At 47.3% G+C, this 18,674-nt stretch overlaps 1 protein-coding gene across 1 annotated transcript in view; it reads left to right on the top strand.

Moving 5' to 3' along the window:
- ANTXRL (ANTXR like) overlaps nucleotides 1-18,674 on the top strand; it is a 66,758-nt gene that overhangs the window by 15,172 nt on the left and 32,912 nt on the right. Inside the window, exons 8-13 of the mRNA XM_082223148.1 lie at nucleotides 1,391-1,471; nucleotides 1,567-1,627; nucleotides 9,658-9,756; nucleotides 11,207-11,276; nucleotides 12,006-12,084; nucleotides 15,840-15,935. Of these exons, the coding sequence (XP_082079274.1) occupies nucleotides 1,391-1,471; nucleotides 1,567-1,627; nucleotides 9,658-9,756; nucleotides 11,207-11,276; nucleotides 12,006-12,084; nucleotides 15,840-15,935 (486 nt within the window). The remainder of the gene's footprint in view (nucleotides 1-1,390; nucleotides 1,472-1,566; nucleotides 1,628-9,657; nucleotides 9,757-11,206; nucleotides 11,277-12,005; nucleotides 12,085-15,839; nucleotides 15,936-18,674) is intronic.

Genomic DNA, 18,674 nt, shown 5'->3' with positions numbered 1-18,674 from the left:
GTTCTTATCCTGAAGCACTATTTCTGGGTTAGTGGAGTCTGTAACCTGAAACGTATGTAACCTGAAGCGTATGTAACCCGTGGTACCACTGTAGTAGTAGTAGTAGTAGTAGTAATAATAATAATAATAATAATAATAATAATAATAATAATAATAATTTATTATTTATACCCCGCCCATCTGGCTGAGTTTCCCCAGCCACTCTGGGCGGCTCCCAATCAAGTGTTAAAAACAGTACAGCATTAAATATTAAAAACTTCCCTGAACAGGGCTGCCTTCAGATGTCTTTTAAAGAAAAGATAGCTGCTTATTTCCTTCACATCTAAAGGGAGGGTGTTCCACAGGGTGGGTGCCACTACTGAGAAGGCCCTCTGCCTGGTTCCCTGTAACCTCACTTCTCGCAGCGAGGGAACCACCAGAAGGCCCTCAGAGCTGGACCTCAGTGGGTGAACGATGGAGGTGGAGATGCTCCTTCAGATATACTGGACCGAGGCCGTTTAGGGCTTTAAAGGTCAGCACCAACACTTTGAATTGTGCTTGGAAACGTACCGGGAGCCAATGCAAATCTCTCAGAACTGGTGTTACGTGGCGCCAGCAGCCGCTCCCAGTCACCAGTCTAGCTGCCACATTCTAGATTAATTGCAGTTTCCAGGTCACCTTCAAAGGCAGCCCCACGTAGAGCGTATTGCATGTGCAGAGAGTAGCACTGGTCTCTTTGGGTCACCTGGATCACGCCGCCTCAAAAATCGTGTGACCCCCGGCACCCCCCTTTTAAAGAAGGCTTTTATGATCTCTATTGCTGCGGTTGATTGATTGTGGTTCATCACGCTGCTTTCTTTTCTCTTGTTTTATTACTATGCTTTGTGCTTTATGTACATCTTATTTTAATGTATGCTGCTTTGAGGGTCTCCTCTGGCCAAGAAGCTGAGTATTAATGTAAGTAAGAACCAAATAATACTACACCTGTGTCCTTTCCAAAATGTTGGTGTATGGCAATAGTTAAGCTGTGTGGGTTGCAAGTTCAAATTTTGCATCAGCTCATTGATTGGCCTTTGGGTAGGTCATTATTTTCTTAATCTTGGTTGCCTCCCACCCATGAAATATTGGGAAATAGAACTGGCCTAATGGCAACGCCGTTAGGCAGATTACTGATATATGTGAAATGCTACAAACTTTCAAATGCATCTCTATAAATGCGAAGCCTTTTATGACAAAGAAATCTGCATGTATTTTAATAAGTGGCCTTAAATTCTTCCAGTCAGCCTCTACTCTGGGCACGCAATTCTACCATGTCTCTGGGTGGATATCGCTGGATAATTTAAGTCTCTGTTTATAATTTAATAGATATTATTTTCCCCACCCCACATTTATGAGTGTCTTGTCTTTGCAGCTATCAACTATTGCGGATAGCATTGATCACGTTTTCCCTGTGACTGGAGGTTTTTATGCTCTTAGAGGCACCATTGATTCAGTAAGTAGCTTATCCAATAAATGCGCCCTTTTCTCAATTTGTCAATCAGCGTCAGGCTACCCTTGACTGCAAACACCGTTCTTTCAATCCTACAGATTCTGAAGAAATCGTGCATTGAGATCCTGGCCGCCGAACCATCAAGCATCTGTGCAGGAGGTGAGTAATTGTCAGGGGATGGTTAGCTGCTTGTGCTTAAAATTGTGCCCCTTCAGAGTTTGTGCGACCCCACAAACCTCTGTGTGTGACAGAGCTCCTCAGACATGTCTGCTCTAGTCACTAGTAGAGTCTGACAGTGGCTGTCTGCGGAAGCGCTTCCAGCAAAGAAGTTCCTTAACGGAAACGCGTCTCCTGGACTCACGACGTGGCAGCTTCCGGCGAAGCATGGGTCTCCCTGCAGTTGCTTCTGACACCTCCCCGCTATTTTCGCTCGAAGTGTCTCTCACCCCTTTCTCTCCCCTGCTGCTTCCTGCCTGGGCTGCTGCGTCTCTCTCAGCATTACTGAGATCCTCCTCCAGAGACCCCGCGCTCCCCCTGCTGGTCCCTGCTTTGGCTGTTGACTCTCTCCCAGTCTCTGGGAGCCTTACCACTTCCCTTTCCTCCGATGTCAGTTCCCTGACATCCACCTCCCCTCCAGGGCCCCCCTCTCCCCCGCCCCTACTTTCTCCTCTGGGCGGTGAGGAGCTGAAACCCCTAAAAGAATCCTCTTCATCTTCAGACGTCTCGAACAATTCCCTCCATCGGTCTTCGTTCCGACTCGCTGAATCCTCCTCCACCTCGGAATCAGCGAACCCCTCCAACTCTTCTTCGTCGTCGGTGGTGGCGAAGTATTCCCTCCGGAACCTCGCCACTGGCTGGGGTTTTCTAGGGAATCTCTGATGAAAAGTTTCAATCAAAACCTCGTCATCTACATCCTCTGCCCTGACCCAGGTGTTTTCCGACTCCGGCTCCCCTTCCCACATTACCAAATACTCTACTTGCTCTCCCCTCCACCTGGAATCGAGAATCTCCGCTACATGGTAGCTGTGTTCTTTTTCCTCCATAGCTGGTCCCCTATTGACCCTCCCCTCTCTGTCCCCTATATACGGTGACAGCAATGATCTGTGGAACACTGGGTGCAACTTCATGTGGTTCGGTAACCGGAGTCTGAAAGCCACTGGGTTGACCTGTTGCGTGACTTCAAATGGGCCCAGTCTTTTGGGTCTTAACTTCTTACAACCTCCTTTAAATGGTAACCCTTGGGTGGACAGCCACACCTGGTCCCCCACCCTAATGCTTTCCCCTTCCCTTCTGGTTTTGTCTGCCTGCCTCTTATATTCCTCCTTCGCCCTGTTTAAATTAAGTTGGAGCTGGCGATGGATCGCTTCCATTTCTTCAACGAACTGTTCTGCGGCAGGAACGCTCCAGTTCTCCCCCTCCCCCCCTGGGAAGGCTCGGGGATGACACCCATGATTGGCCAAAAAAGGGCTCATCCCCGTGGACACGTTCTCTGCATTGTTATAGGCAAATTCTGCCAACGCCAGCTTCTCCACCCAATCATTCTCTCTGTCATTCACATAACACCTCAAATATTGCTGGAGGACACCATTAGCTCTTTCCGCCTGCCCATTGGTTTCTGGATGACGGGCAGTGGAAAAATTCACCTCTACATGCAATAAGCTCATGAGCTTCCTCCAGAACCTGGAAGTAAATTGTTTCCCTCGGTCCGAAACCACCCTCAAGGGGGCACCATGCAACCTAAACACATTTTCCACAAACAATTTAGCGGTTTCTTCTGCTGTGACCGCATGTGAGCAGGCTATAAAGTGGGCCATCTTGGTTAACAGGTCTACCACAACCATAATGGCTGTCTTCCCTTTGGACCTGGGCAGATCAGTCATGAAATCTATTGCCACTGCCTCCCATGGTCTTTCCGGCGTGGGTAGTGGTTCTAATAAACCTGCCGGTGCCCGCCTCTCCCCCTTGGCTCGTTGACATCGGTCACACCCTCTCACATATTCACGCACATCTTCCCTGACCTTGGGCCACCAGAATTCCCTGGTAACCAGCCACATGGTTTTGTGTTGCCCAAAATGCCCTGCTGTGGGGCTATCGTGCAGTTGCTTGAGTACCTTTTCCCTCAATTCCCCTTCAGGTATGTATAACGCTCCCTTGTAGTACAACGCCCCGTTTCTCTCCTCAAAACCCCCGGGTTTGTCTCCCTCCCTCCTGAGACCCCTGAGTTTGTCCTGGGCGTATTCATCCTGCACCGTTCCCTCTACCAGTTCCCTTTGCCCCACCAAAGCCACCCCACACACCCAGCGGTCCTCGGGAATGACATGGGTCTCTTCGGGTGCACCCTCTCCCTCCACATATTCAGGTTTGCGTGAGAGAGCGTCCGCCCTCACGTTCTCCGGGCCTGGTACGTAACAAATCTCAAAGTTAAATTTGGAGAACTCCTGGGCCCATCTCAACTGCCTTTGGTTGAGCACTCGCGCAGTTCTCCAATACTCTAGATTCTTATGGTCCGTGCACACTTGCACCTTCTGTTGTGCACCAATTAGTAGGTGCCTCCATCTCCGGAAGGCCTCATAAATCGCAAGAAGTTCCCGGTCGTACACCGTGTAGTTTCTCTCAGATTTGTTCAGCTTTCGCGAAAAGAAGGCACACGGTCGCCACTCTGACCCCTCCTTCCCCGGCTGCAGAAGAAGCACCGCCCCTATGGCTCTGTCAGAAGCGTCTGTTTCGACCCTCAGCTTTTTTTGTAAATCCACATGTAGAAGTTGTTCGTCAGAGGCGAAGGCCCTTTTCAGTTCCTCAAACGCTCGCTCCGCCTCCCCCGTCCAAACAAACTTCTTTTTGCTGCTGAGACAGTCCGTGATGGGCGCCGTCAGGTGGGCGAAGTTTCGGATGAACTTACGATAAAAGTTTCCAAACCCTAGGAACCTCTGCACATCCTTCTTGGTCTTGGGTGTTTTCCATTCCAGCACCGCTTGAACCTTGCCGGGGTCCATGGCCAGCCCCTTGTCTGACAAGCGGTACCCCAGGAATTCCACCTCCTTGGTATGAAACTGACACTTCTCCAGTTTCACCCACAGTCTGTTGGCTTGCAGCCTGCTCAACACTTCTCTGACGTCTCTCACATGTTGCTCCTCATTCTCCGAATACACCAACACGTCATCTAAGAAGGCCACGCAATTCTTGTAGAGCAAAGGCCCCAGTACATGGTTCATAAAGGCTTGAAAACACGCGGAGCCTGTTTGTAATCCAAAAGGCATAACGAGGTATTCAAATGCCCCCAAAGGGGTGAACATGGTGGTCTTCCATTCATCCCCTTTCCTTATACGTATCAGGTTGTACGCCCCCCTTAGGTCCAGCTTTGTAAAAATCTTTCCTTTTCGCACCCTGGTCAAAATATCATCAATCCTGGGCATAGGAAAAGCCGCCGGCTCTGTCACTGCATTTAGGGCCCGAAAGTCACATACCAGCCTCGGCTTGTCCGTGTTTTTTTTATCCACAAAAAACACTGGGCTACCCCCCGCTGCCTTGGACTCTCTGATGAAGCCTCTCTTCAGGTTCTTGTCAATGAACGCTCGCCACTCCTGCATCTCCCTGTCTGACATGGCATACAACTTGCCTACAGGAAGCTGTGCTCCAGGGAGTAAATTGATCTGGCAATCAAAGGGCCTATGCGGGGGTAGTTGGTCCGCTTCCTTCTCGCTGAACACGTCGCTGAGATCAGCATACTGTGGTGGCACCTTCCCCTTCTCCATTACTTCCGTCCCTGCTAGGGTGGCTTGGGCCCCTGCTGACCCCTTTTCCGCCCTGCAGTGTTCTAAGCAGTGTGCGGAACCGAAGGAAACCACTCTTTGATGCCAGCCCACCAGCGGATCATGTAGGGCTAGCCAGCTCATTCCCAAAATAATGGGAGCGCCTCCCAAGGTGGCCACATTAAACGCTATCAGTTCTGTGTGCCTTGCCACCCTCATTATCATTGGGACGGTCTGCAAGCTGACGCCTCCTCCCAACAGTTCCCTGCCATCGATCGTGGTCACCTGCAGGGGGTTGCTTAAAGGGATAGTCTGTATCTGGTGCTCAGCAGCAAACTCCTTGCTCATGAAATTGCAGGAGCTGCCTGAGTCCAACAGCGCCTTTATTTTTAGGGGGTGTCCATTTTGCAGCTCTAGCGACACTTCAATCACTAGAGCAGGTCGAGGAGCTTCTGGCACTGGCACTTGGGGAAGGGGCACTTTCACTGCTCTTTGGCCTGGCTGCAGTGCCCTGCTGGCAACCAGGCGTTGGCTTTTACCTGCTCCGTTTCTCCCTGCTCTTCCCCCTCAACAGCTCCCACCATCCCTTGCCATTCCTTCCTCTGGGGGCAGACTCTGGCAAAGTGGCCTGGCTGTTGGCAGAGATAGCATTTCCGGGCTCCCTTTCCCTCCTTCTTCGCCCCCTCACTGGGCTTTGAAACTGCGCGCGCGCGGGCTGTTCCGATTTCCATCGGCTCTGCCGGCGGGAAAGCTGGCTCAGGAATGTCTGGAATGCGTAACTCCTTCCAACGTTCCCCTCTCCCTTCCCGCCTCTCCAAGGCTCTTGCCTCCTGGCGCGCTCCAATGGTCAGCGCAGATTTGGTCAGCTGATCCATAGACACCGCCCTGGGGCTCCTGGCCAGCTCGTCTTTCACAGCTGAAGAAAGACCTTCTTCAAATAGCATCTGAATGGGTGCTGCCGATAAATCCCACCCCAATCTGTGAATCAGCATGGTAAATTCAGTCCAGTACTCACGGACAGATCTGCTTCCCTGCTTGCAAGCCATTAGCTGTCTGCGCACCACCCCTTCCTCAATATCGCTGGAAAACATGATATCCATTGCACGAAAGAATTTCATAGTGTCCTTTAGGATATCGTTGTGCGTTGCCATCAGGGGTCGAACCCAGTCCCGCGCCCCCTTCTCAAGATGCCCAATTACGAACGCAACTCGCGATTCCTCATCAGGGAACTCATCAAACTGCACATTCAGAGCATATTGCATCTCAGTCCTAAAGGCATGGTAATCCTTGGGGTCCCCCCCAAACTTCTGCACCAATCCTGGTACCTTTCTGGGGAACTGAGTGGTTCTCCCCTTTTTGTCAGCATCCTGAGCCCTTCTCTCCTCGAGCCTCGCCGTCTGCAGCGCAAGTTGGACCTCCAGAGCTTGATACCTTTCTTCCAAGCTTGGACCAGCTCCAACCCCTGCGTCTCCGGTTCCGACTGGGTTGCTCATGATGCTTTCTCCTGCACAGGCAGCGTACAGAGACTGTCAGACTGCTGTCAGGGGATGGTTAGCTGCTTGTGCTTAAAATTGTGCCCCTTCAGAGTTTGTGCGACCCCACAAACCTCTGTGTGTGACAGAGCTCCTCAGACATGTCTGCTCTAGTCACTAGTAGAGTCTGACAGTGGCTGTCTGCGGAAGCGCTTCCAGCAAAGAAGTTCCTTAACGGAAACGCGTCTCCTGGACTCACGACGTGGCAGCTTCCGGCGAAGCATGGGTCTCCCTGCAGTTGCTTCTGACACCTCCCCGCTATTTTCGCTCGAAGTGTCTCTCACCCCTTTCTCTCCCCTGCTGCTTCCTGCCTGGGCTGCTGCGTCTCTCTCAGCATTACTGAGATCCTCCTCCAGAGACCCCGCGCTCCCCCTGCTGGTCCCTGCTTTGGCTGTTGACTCTCTCCCAGTCTCTGGGAGCCTTACCACTTCCCTTTCCTCCGATGTCAGTTCCCTGACAGTAATGCTACCTCGTCCGTTATGGATTCTGGTGATCTTTCTAGATGGTGATGTGAAATGCTGGGCTCTTTTAAATAAAGTTCTGGCTTTGATTTTCCACACAATATCACAGAATCGTAGAGTTGGAAGGGACCTCAAGCATCATCTAGCCCCAGCAATGCAAGAATATCCTTGCTTAACCAACTAGTTTTTTGCAGCATGGTGCATCCACATTTTAGGAATATGCTTTCTTCTTCTTCTTCTTCTCTGTTTGTTTGGCAAGCCATAGCCTACGATGTGTTGTTGTTGTTCCCTGCTGAACGAAGGACTTGATGGTCAAATTCCATAACATGCAAATGGCTCCTACACTCGTGAAGGAACAACCATAGACTGCAGGACGCCATATGCATTCCAGATCACAATGTGCGAGATCAGAAGAACGGTCAGGTGTGTCCTGGAATGGGTTCTTCAGAAGACAATGGTTCCAGTTGACTTGCGAAAGCGAAGCAAATCATTTCGTTTCACTTTTAATTTGTATTCCGCCTTTCTATTTTGCTGTACGCAAGGGGGCTTACAGCAACAAAATATACAACAAAGAACACACGCCTTTATAATAATCTGACAGAAAGTCATAATAAAACATAACTCTGAAATGGAATGACTAGTATCAAATAAAGTAATATTAAGTAATCTATTAGAATATAATAGTACACCATTAAAATTAACTATCAAAACATCGGCAAACAATAATTGAACAGAAATTCACTCCCCGTGGAACGCCCTCCCGTCACGTGTCAAGGAAATAAACAACTATCTGACTTTTAGAAGACGTCTGAAGGCAGCCCTGTTTAGGGAAGTTTTTAATGTTTGATGTTTTATTGTGCTTTTAATATTCTGTTGGAGCCGCCCAGAGTGGTTGGGAAAACCCAGCCAGATGGGTGGAGTATAAATAAATTATTATTATTTATTATTATTATATTTATTATAAATAATGACTAAACTATGATCAGTAAAAATGACTGAGGGACCGTGAACCAGACCCCCCTGCTGAAAAAGTTTGCTGACCCCTATTCTAGCCCAACCCCCTGAAATATAATAATAATAATAATAACAACAACAATAACAATAATACTAATAATACTAATAATAATAATTTATTATTTATACCCCGTCCATCTGGCTGAGCTTCCCCAGCCACTCTGGGCGGCTTCCAAAAAAATATTAAAATACTGTAATATAGCAACTAGAATCTCAACTAAAGCATCCTTTGCGTTTAAGAACGGGTCTCTCTGTGTTTGTATTCATAGTTTTTCCACATATATTTCCACCTGCCTCTGTTGAATCATGGATAGCCCCCAAGGCTGGTTTTTAGCGATGGAGAGAACTGAATGTTGACTGAGCTGCTGTAGATGGATTAGTCTGTCTGGGTTCTGACAGTTCTCTGAGGCTTAATGTTTTGTGACCCTCCCAATCTGTAAGCCCCCCAACTCGCAGTCCACTCTGCAAATTTGGATCTTCCTTGATTAGAAGTGACCGAGATGCGCAGCCTGCGAAGAGGCCCATCAGTCTGGAGTCCGGATTTCCCAGAAGCTTCGTTGCTCTGATTATACTCACAAGTGCCCTGGCTTGATTGAAAGGTTGCGCTGGATGTTGGCACCCAACCGGCCGCGTCAACTCCCAGGTGTGGATGCAAGCCGTCAGCTCCTCATCAGAGTCACGGAAGCAAAACCGACAGCGCCGCCAGTGCGCACCAGTTTCAACCCACCCTCTCGCTGCCAGCGCTGCCTCTTTGGTTCTGCGCTGACCTTTTCCCCTTCGTTGTCTTGTCAAAATCGGCAATTTGGTTTCTGACAGTAACGAAGGAAGAAAAGGACGCGTGCCGAGTCAGGGACCCAATTTAAATAGAATTAGTCCTTTCAGTTGGCTTGGGTTCCCCGGAACTGATTCGCGCTGTATGGGATTAAGAACGGGGCAAAAAGGGGCACAGGCTGCAAACCCAACAGTTTCCACCGCTCGTCTAACCCGCAATGAAAAGGAATAGTTTCCCCCTTTTTTGTTTCTGTACCTGTTAATGGGAGTGGAAAATGCATAGTGGTCGTTTTCACAAACACCGATAACATAGGGGGTGGGGAATGCAGTCATTAAAACATAATATTTTTGTAGTGTCAGAAAAAGCATTTTTACAGGAGGTGACAGTAATAGTCAGGGAAGAGGACTGTGTCTCAAAAGCATAATTCTCCAGCCTTCAAATAGGTCAGAACTGAACGCTTTCCCCAAGAATATTTTAATGTTAATAGTGATTTCATAGCTCCTCGGCGTCGCACTTCTTGATTTCCTTTATCGTCTGAGGTTCTCCGTAAAATAGTGTTCCCATTTCACAGTCGGTGCACTGAGGACCATTCCCCGTGAAGCCCTGCTGTATGTTATTGGGCCACGCCAGTTTTCCTCATTGTAACGTTTTCTCTTGACAGAATCCTACCAAGTGGTGGTCAAAGGCAATGGCTTTTATTACGCAAGGAACATTGACCAAGTTCTCTGCAGTTTCAAGATCAATAACACCATTACTCTTAGTAAGTTGGCAGGTTAAGCCTTCCCACCCCAGAAAAGTGCTTTCACCATGTTGTGGTGTGAAATGGTAACGGGGAAGAATTTTCACCCTCATGGCTACTTCTGCATCATTCCCATCGTACCTGGGCTTGTCTTGCTGGTCGGAGAGCCAGTGTGGTATAGTGGTTAAGAGCGGTAGTCTCGTAATCTGAGGAACCGGGTTTGCTTCCCCACTCCTCCACATGCAGCTGCTGGGTGACCTTGGGCCAGTCACACTTCTTTGAAGTCTCTCAGCCCCACTCACCTCACAGAGTGTTTGTTGTGGGGGAGGAAGGGAAAGGAGAATGTTAGCCACTCTGAGACTCCTTCGGGTAGCGATAAAGCGGGATATCAAATCCAAACTCTTCTATGTGCAGGAGATGTTCGGCCAATGCATTTGTCATCGTTGGAATGGAAGTTACGAATTTGATAATCCAGAACACAATAGCACAGGCAGGGTTGCAAAGTTTCAGGAAGATGAGGAAACCTACACTAGTTAAATTTCTGCATGTTCTGCAGCTGATGTCAGTCTGTATTCTCTGTCAAGGAGTGTGGCAAGATAGCCACACTAAAAGGGCCTTTGCATTATTTTCCTAGATAAGGATTTCATGAACTTCATCCGAAAGAAGCAAGTTTGAACCTCCTTAACGTATACTTAGGGACGTGGGTGGCGCTGTGGGTTAAACCACAGAGCCTAGGACTTGCTGATCAGAAGGTCGGCGGTTCGAATCCCCGCAACGGGGTGAGCTCCCGTTGCTCGGTCCCTGCTCCTGCCAACCTAGCAGTTTGAAAGCACGTCCAAGTGCAAGTAGATAAATAGGTACCACTCCGGCGGGAAGGTAAACGGCGTTTCCGTGCGCTGCTCTGGTTCGCAAGAAGCGGCTTCGTCATGCTGGCCACATGACCCAGAAGCTGTACGCCGGCTCCCTTGGCCAATAAAGCGAGATGAGCGCCGAAACCCCAGAGTCGGTCACGACTGGACCTAATGGTCAGGGGTCCCTTTACCTTTACTTTTAACGTATACTTAGCACAAAAGGGCAACAACTCAACCAGCATCGGTTAGGGAATCAAATCACTCTAAAACAGAACAGACAAATAATTATCTATCTATCTATCCATCTCTCTTTCTATCTATCATCTATCATCTATCTATCTATCATCTATCTATCTATCTATCTATCTATCTATCTATCTATCTATCTATCTATATCTCAATTTGTTCTACTCTGAATGAAATGAAAGGGAAGACACACATATAACCTGTAACTCATTGGCTGAAATGTTAAAAAAAGCAGAAAGGAAACCTAAAACTATTTGCTGCTGTAACGAAATTTTTTAAAAAATGAAACAGGCACTCTTCATAAACTTGCCATCTAAAGTTTTTATGTCTGCTTTGTACTAGCATAGAAGTGATTTTTCGTTTCTTCCCTTCAGATGAAAAGCCAACAATTGTTCAAGACACATACTTACTTTGCCCTGCTCCAGTGATAGCAGATGTCGGACAGTAAGTACATTGTGCTTTTACCTGTTCCTCACACCACCTCCTGGATGCGGGTGGCACTGTGGGTAAAACCTCAGTGCCTAGGACTTGCCAATCGTATGGTCGGCGGTTCGAATCCCCGCGGCAGGGTGAGCTCCCGTCTTTCGGTCCCAGCTCCTGCCCACCTAGCAGTTCGAAAGCTCCCCTAAAGTGCAAGTAGATAAATAGGGACCGCTTTATAGCGGGAAGGTAAACGGCGTTTCCGTGTGCTGTGCTGGTGCTGGCTCGCCAGAGCAGCTTCGTCACACTGGCCACGTGACCCGGAAGTGTCTTCGGACAGCGCTGGCTCCCGGCCTCTTAAGTGAGATGAGCGCACAACCCTAGAGTTGGACACGACTGGCCCGTACGGGCAGGGGTACCTTTACCTTTACCACACCACCTCTTACTTGTCGTGTTTCCCCCCCCCCAAAAAAAAAAAACCCCACTGAAATACTAAAATGTGAAAACCGCCAACTGAAATATATCAGTTCTAAGGGGTTAGAAACTTGTGGGGGTGGGGAGAATCATTGATTTCATTGTTTGTTACGATAAATAGAGAACAGAGATAGTAAAAATTATAATTTATTATTTATACCCCGTCCATCTGGCTGGGTTTCCCCAGCCACTCTGGGCGGCTTCCAACAAAAGATTAAAAATACATTAAAACAGAGAGAAAGAGCACTGTTTTAATTGACGTCTCTGTTGGCTCTCCAGGGTGGTTTACCTGCAAGTTAGCATGAACAGCGGACTGACGTTCATCTCCAGCTCTGTCAGCATCACCAGCACCCGCTGTGTAAGTATGAACCAGGAAACCGAGGGAAGGAAGGACCTAAAACACAGAAACAAGGACTAAGGGGTTGGGTGGAAGGGTGTGGCTTTTTGACCACCGATCCAGCTCTCAATAACAACAACAACAACAACAACAACAATAATAAATTACTTATACCCCACCCATCTGGCTGGGCCTCACCAGCCACACTGGGTGGCTCCCAACAGAACATTAAAAACACAATAAGATATCAAACATTAAAAACTTCCCTAAACAGGACTGCCTTCAGGTGTCTTCTAAAAGTCAGATATTACTTGACATCTGATGGGAGGGCATTCCACAGGGCGGGCGCCACCACCGAGAAGGCCCTCTGCCTGGTTCCCTGTAGCTTCACTTCTCGCAGGGAGGGAACCACCAGAAGGCCCTCGGAGCTGGACCACAGTGTCCAGGCTGAACAATGGGGGTGGAGACGCTCCTTCAGGTATACTCAAGGGAACATGAACTGGGTTTGACAGGGGCAGCCAACATTGTTTATTCCTGACCCACTCACATCTAAAGCAGATTCTGCCAGGAACGGTTGTGGTTGGCTGCTTGCCAGCGTTATATTTGAAAACACACACAAAATTAAAACGAGGTTTTTAGCACTGTTTTTGTTCTGCTGCAGTCTGGAGTTACAGTCTCTGGGTGTCGAACCTAGATAGAGGGGGACACTGCTCTCTGAAAACTGTTTTGCACTAGAGAAGCTGTGTCTGGCTTTCAAAGAGATGAGCTTGTGTGGCTTCCTTCTTCATAACGAGAAAGCAAGGAAATTGATCTAATGTCCTGCCTGAGGGCCTGACCGCAGCCAAACGACACTCGCAGATGTCACAAGTAGCACATTTATTCGCATCCCATTTTTTCTTTCAAAGACGCATGAAGCAGCTTACAAAAAACGATGCAGCAGAGGTTAAATTGAAAAACGCCAACTAATATAGCAGCAGTAAGCATGGTAAAAGTCCATGATACAAACTTTCATTTAAAAAAACAACAACAGTGGGTCATTAAACGCTTGTTAGATAAAAAAAAATTAATGAAATGAAAAGAATAAAGATTTTCAAATTCAATGCTTAATTGCAAAGGACTTGCGATTAATGGTAGATTAATGGGGAAGAGCTGTAGCCTTGCAGAAGCTCCCTGCTTCACTCTCAGGAGATGGGAACTGTTATTGGTTATACTGGATGAGGGTGGCACTGTGGTCTAAACCACTGAGCCTCTTGGGCTTGCCAATTGGAAGGTCGGCAGTTCGAATCCCCACGACGGAGTGAGCTCCCGTTGCTCTGTCCCAGCTCCTGCCAACCTAGCAGTTCGAAAGCACACCAGTGCAAGTAGATAAATAGGTACTGCTACGGCAGGAAGGTAAACGGTGTTTCCGTGCGCTCTTGCTTCTATCACGGTGTCCCTTTGCTCCAGAAGCGGTTTAGTCATGCTGGTCACATGACCTGGAAAGCTGTCTGTGGACAAACGCCGGCTCCCTCAGCCTAAAAGTGAGATGAGCGCCGCAACCCCATAGTCGCCTTTGATCGGACTTAACCGTCCAGGGGTCCTTTACCTTTACCTATACAGTGGTACCTCGGGTTACATACGCTTCAGGTTACAGACTCCGCTAACCGAGAAATAGTACCCCGGATTAAGAACTTTGCTTCAGGATGAGAACAGAAATCGTGCTCCAGCGGCGCTGCAGCAGCAGGAGCCCCATTAGCTAAAGCGGTGCTTCAGGTTAAGAACAGTTTCAGGTTAAGAATGGATCTCCAGAACAAATTAAGTTCTTAACCCAAGGTACCACTGTACTGGTTGCAGCGAAGGAAGCAAGGTGGGGTTTGCAATGTTTCCCACCCAGCGCTGTTTCTTTGAACTAGTTGAAATTGAGAAGGCAGAGCTGCCTTAGTAAAGCCCTCAGCAAAAGTTCCTTGGCTGCATTTTCCGGGTGTCAAAGCCAGAAGCAATGGGCTCCCTGGGCTCAGCGGGGGGGGGGGGTGTCCCAGATGTTTTAACGAGTGCCCTGTGTACCGAGGGCACCTTGTGGCACTGATAAACAGTTGTGTGGGTGCCAGTAGTTCAACAAGCAGGGCAGCCGTGGGAAGAAGGAAGCTTTTGTTCCCAGCCCTCCTCCTCACCCTTCTCTGAAGCACTGCATGCTGGGTGATAGAGCCCAGTGGAAACCCAAAGGTGTTTGCAGTTAGAATCATAGAATAGAATCATAGAATCATAGAGTTGGAAGAGACCACAAGGGCCATCGAGTCCAACCCCCTGCCAAGCAGGAAACACCATCAGAGCACTCCTGACATATGGTTGTCAAGCCTCTGCTTAAAGACCTCCAAAGTAGGAGACTCCACCACACTCCTTGGCAGCAAATTCCACTGTCAAACAGCTCTTACTGTCAGGAAGTTCTTCTGAATGTTTAGGTGGAATCTTCTTTCTTGTAGTTTGGATCCATTGCTCCGTGTCCGCTTCTCTGGAGCAGCAGAAAACAACCTTTCTCCCTCCTCTATGTGACATCCTTTTATATATTTGAACATGGCTATCATATCACCCCTTAACCTCCTCTTCTCCAGGCTAAACATGCCCAGCTCCCTTAGCCGTTCCTCATAAGGCATCGTTTCCAGGCCTTTGACCATTTTGGTTGCCCTCCTCTGGACATGTTCTAGTTTGTCAGTGTCCTTCTTGAACTGTGGTGCCCAGAACTGGACACAGTACTCCAGGTGAGGTCTGACCAGAGCAGAATACAGTGGCACTATTACTTCCCTTGATCTAGATGCTATATTCCTATTGATGCAGCCCAGAATTGCATTGGCTTTTTTAGCTGCCGCGTCACACTGTTGGCTCATGTCAAAATAAAAAAATTCCTTCCTGTAGCACCTTAAAGACCAACTAAGTTATTTCTTATGGCTCATGTCAAGTTTGTGGTCAAGTTTGTGGTCATGTCAAGTTGTAGCTGTTTTAAAGAAAGAGAGGGAAGAAAATACCTGTACTTTATTTGTTTATTTATTTATATTTTTAAAATTAGTTTTCAGTTACAACAATCCAATAATAGCCTCATTATAGCAATGCCAAATTGTAATATAATTCCTAATACAAATCATTCAAATACCAAAGTACTGTATTTGTCACTCTATAAGATGCACCAGACCATAAGACGCACCTAGTTTTTGGAGGAGGAAAACAAGAAGAAAAAAAAATCTGAATCCCAGAAGCCAGAACAGCAAGAGGGATCGCTGCGCAGCGAAAGCAGCGATCCCTCTTGCTGTTCTGGCTTCCAGGATAGCTGCGCAGCCTGCATTCCCTCCATAAGACGCACACACATTTCCCCTTACTTTTTAGGAGGGAAAAAGTGAGTCTTATAGAGCAAAAAATACGGTATATAATTTAGGTGGCATGCTAGAATTAATGGTTTGATGGTTTACTTTGTTCCTGTGTTCCAAAACCTTACCGATTTCAATTACATGCCCGTCGTAATAGTGATCCCTTATGCAACAGCTGCAATATTAATAACTTCTGTTCATGTTGACACATAAAATAATTCATAAGCGTGCAAGTGAAGATCTCGTATTGAGTCATTGCTTTCCCGGTGTGTGACATTTATTCTGTCCGTGATGTATCTTCCTGCCCTTGCCACCATCACCCGTACACCATACGTCTGAAACCCGCGATTAAATCCGAACTGCGTTGATTGCAATGCGAAATAAACAATGCCCGGTTCTGTTGCAAAATCCGTAACCTAGGAATACCTTGCTTGCTTGCAGCATCGTGGGACGATTGTTTTCATTGTACTTCTGATCCTCTTCCTGCTCCTGGCCTTGGCTCTCTTCTGGTGGTTTTGGCCGCTCTGCTGCACCGTGGTAAGTATTCAAGGCTGTTTTTATTATTACCATATTTTTCGCCCTATAGGACACACTTTTCCCCCTCCAAAAATGAAGGGGGAATGTGTGTGCATCCTATGGGGCGAATGAAGGCTCCTTGGCTTCAGCGATAGCAACGCGAAGCCTGCGCTCCGGAGGCTTCGCGTTGCTTTCGCTGAAGCCAGGAGAGTCTGCTCTTTGAGGCTGGCGGTGGGGGGAAGCAGCGCCTCCCCCCACCGCCAGCCCTACAGGCTCGGGGGGCAGCGGGAAGGCGTGCGACGCCTTCGCGCTGCTCCCCGACCCGGCTTTGAGGCTGGCGGTGGGTTTGACCCACAAGCTGGGTCGAAAAGCCCGCAGGAAAAAGAGAAAAGCTCTTTAAAGGGTGCGTGGCTCCTGTGGGCTTTTGTGGGGGGTGGGGGAATTCCCCCACCTCATAGAAAAGCCCGCAGGAGCCACACAGCCTTTAAAGAGCGCGCCACTCTTGGGGGCTTTTCCCCAAGGAGGGAGAAGGGACTGACTGGCCGAGTCAGTCCCTTCTCCCTCCTGTAGGCTTTTGCGGGAGATGGGGGAATTCCCCCACCTCCCGCAAAAGCAGGGAGAAGGTCTTGGAGTAGTGCACAGGCTGCGTGTAGCCTGTCCGCTGCTCCCAGAGCTGTGGGGGGGGGGTGTCATATTTTTTTTCCTTGATTTCCCCCCCTGAAAACTAGGTGCGCCCTATGGGCTAGTGCCCCCTAAAGGGCGAAAAATACGGTATTTCTTTTTATATATAAATTTTCATTAGTGTTTTTTTTAACATACCATTTTCAACAGTAATTAAACATATTTTTACATCTTATTCAAATTTTTTTACTTCCATCAGTCCTGTCTGAAAACTTTCCAATCCAATCTCTTAGTATACATTTCTTATTTTCCCTGTTGCATTAAAACTCATAACCAGTGTCTCTATTCTTTATCTGCTTTGTTGCACTTCATATATTTCTCCCTACAAAACGTCTTGTAGTCCTACTAGCATAATTTGTTGGTTACAATTGCTCTTCAAATAATTCATATACTTCTTCCAATCTTCTGTAAATCTCTGGTCCCGCAGGTTTCGAATCCTTCCTGTCATTTTGTCCAATTCTGCATAGTCCATTATTTTCATCTGCCAGTCTTCTTTCGTCGGAATTTCTTCTTGCTTCCATTTCTGGACTAACAATACTCTTGCCGCTGTTGTTGCATATGATTTTTTTTTTTTTACATCTTGCCTGTTAATATCCTAACCTATAATACCAAGTAAAAATGCTTCTGGTTTTTTAAAAGTTGTATATTTCAACATCTTTTTCATCTCATATATCATTTCCCAGAAGTTCTTTATTTTCTTACATTCCCAGTATTCAAGGCTGTTATTTGGCCAGGGGCAGGATTTAAAGTCCAGGAGAAATGTAAAAGGAAGAGAAACACTCTCCCTTGTTTGACCTGAGAAATACAGTGCTTCCACCTCCCTTCGCTGCACGCCCAAAATTGTATTGCTTTCCAAATATAACAAGGCTTAAGAAAACAGCCTCCTCTCTTACTAGGTTCCTGAACTTTTAGCAGCAGGCCGACACGTGCAGATTTAGGAAAGGAAGGTTTTTCTTTTCACTTTAGTTTCCTGCCAGGAAAGGCTTCCTCATTTCTATGTGATAGACTGCTGTTATCCTGGGGTATTTTTTAATTTTTTTTCACCAAAGGGTCACATGGAAACATTTTAAATATATTAATAGCATCCTAACGCAGTGAGAGGTCTAGGTGCTGATAAAGACAGCCGTCCTTGTTTCTTTTGCTCAATTTCCATCCTTTTTTCTAACAATGAAGGCATAGGAGATGGGCCAGGATAAACTAGGTGAACATAGTGAGAGATTCAGTCTCAGATCAGTAATGAACTGATGGGACGACTTTGCCCTTTCCTGTTGCTGATCTTTCCCGTTTTGTAAAAAGGCGACAACAGTAAGCGTTCCTTGCAGGGATTTTGTGAAGATTTATTAAGGCAAAAATAGAGTTGCCTGTCCTTAAGCTTGGCTATAAGGAGGCAAAACAATAGGGTACTGAGTGGGAATGGTCAGAGAAGCATCATGAACAGGAGCAGGAAACCTGATTTTAAGAAATTGAATTAAATTAAATTAATTTGGCTTGATTTGTAATAATTGGGAAAATTAATAAAAATAATTTTTAAAAAGAAGTAGCAGCCGAACAATGATGATGATGATGATGATGATGATGATGATGATGATAATTTATTTGTACCCCACCCATCTGGCTGGGTTTCCCCAGCTCCCAATAGAATATTAAAAACACGATAAGACATCAAACATTAAAAACTTCCCTAAACAGAGCTGCCATCAGATGTTTTCTAAAAGTCAGATAGTTGTTTATTTCCACAGGGCAGGGGCCACTACCAAGAAGGCCCTCTGCCTGGTTTCCTGCCAAGATGTTTCCAGAGCTTTGGGGCTTATGTTTAACAAAAGGATGTCTTGAAGAAAGCTTGACTGTGAGCTCCTTTCTGGCAGGAATGGGTGCTGTGTGCTTTCATTGCACAGAGAGCCCTTAGTAGATTCTGCAGCCAGCAGCAAAGCGATTAGAGTCTCGGGCTACATGCCAGGATCCCACCCCAGAACTTGCACTTGCTTGTAAGTTTAGAAAATGAGTCACTTCCTTGCTGCTCAGCTCTGCTTTTGCGAGATACCCCTGGCAGGGTTTTCATCTGGAAGACACTTGCTTTTT

This window comes from Podarcis vaucheri (genome assembly GCF_965113315.1).
Source record: "Podarcis vaucheri genome assembly, chromosome: 5".
Classification (NCBI taxonomy): domain Eukaryota; kingdom Metazoa; phylum Chordata; class Lepidosauria; order Squamata; family Lacertidae; genus Podarcis; species Podarcis vaucheri.
Note: the sequence above shows the minus strand (reverse complement) of the source record. Positions and strands in the feature narration are given on the sequence as shown.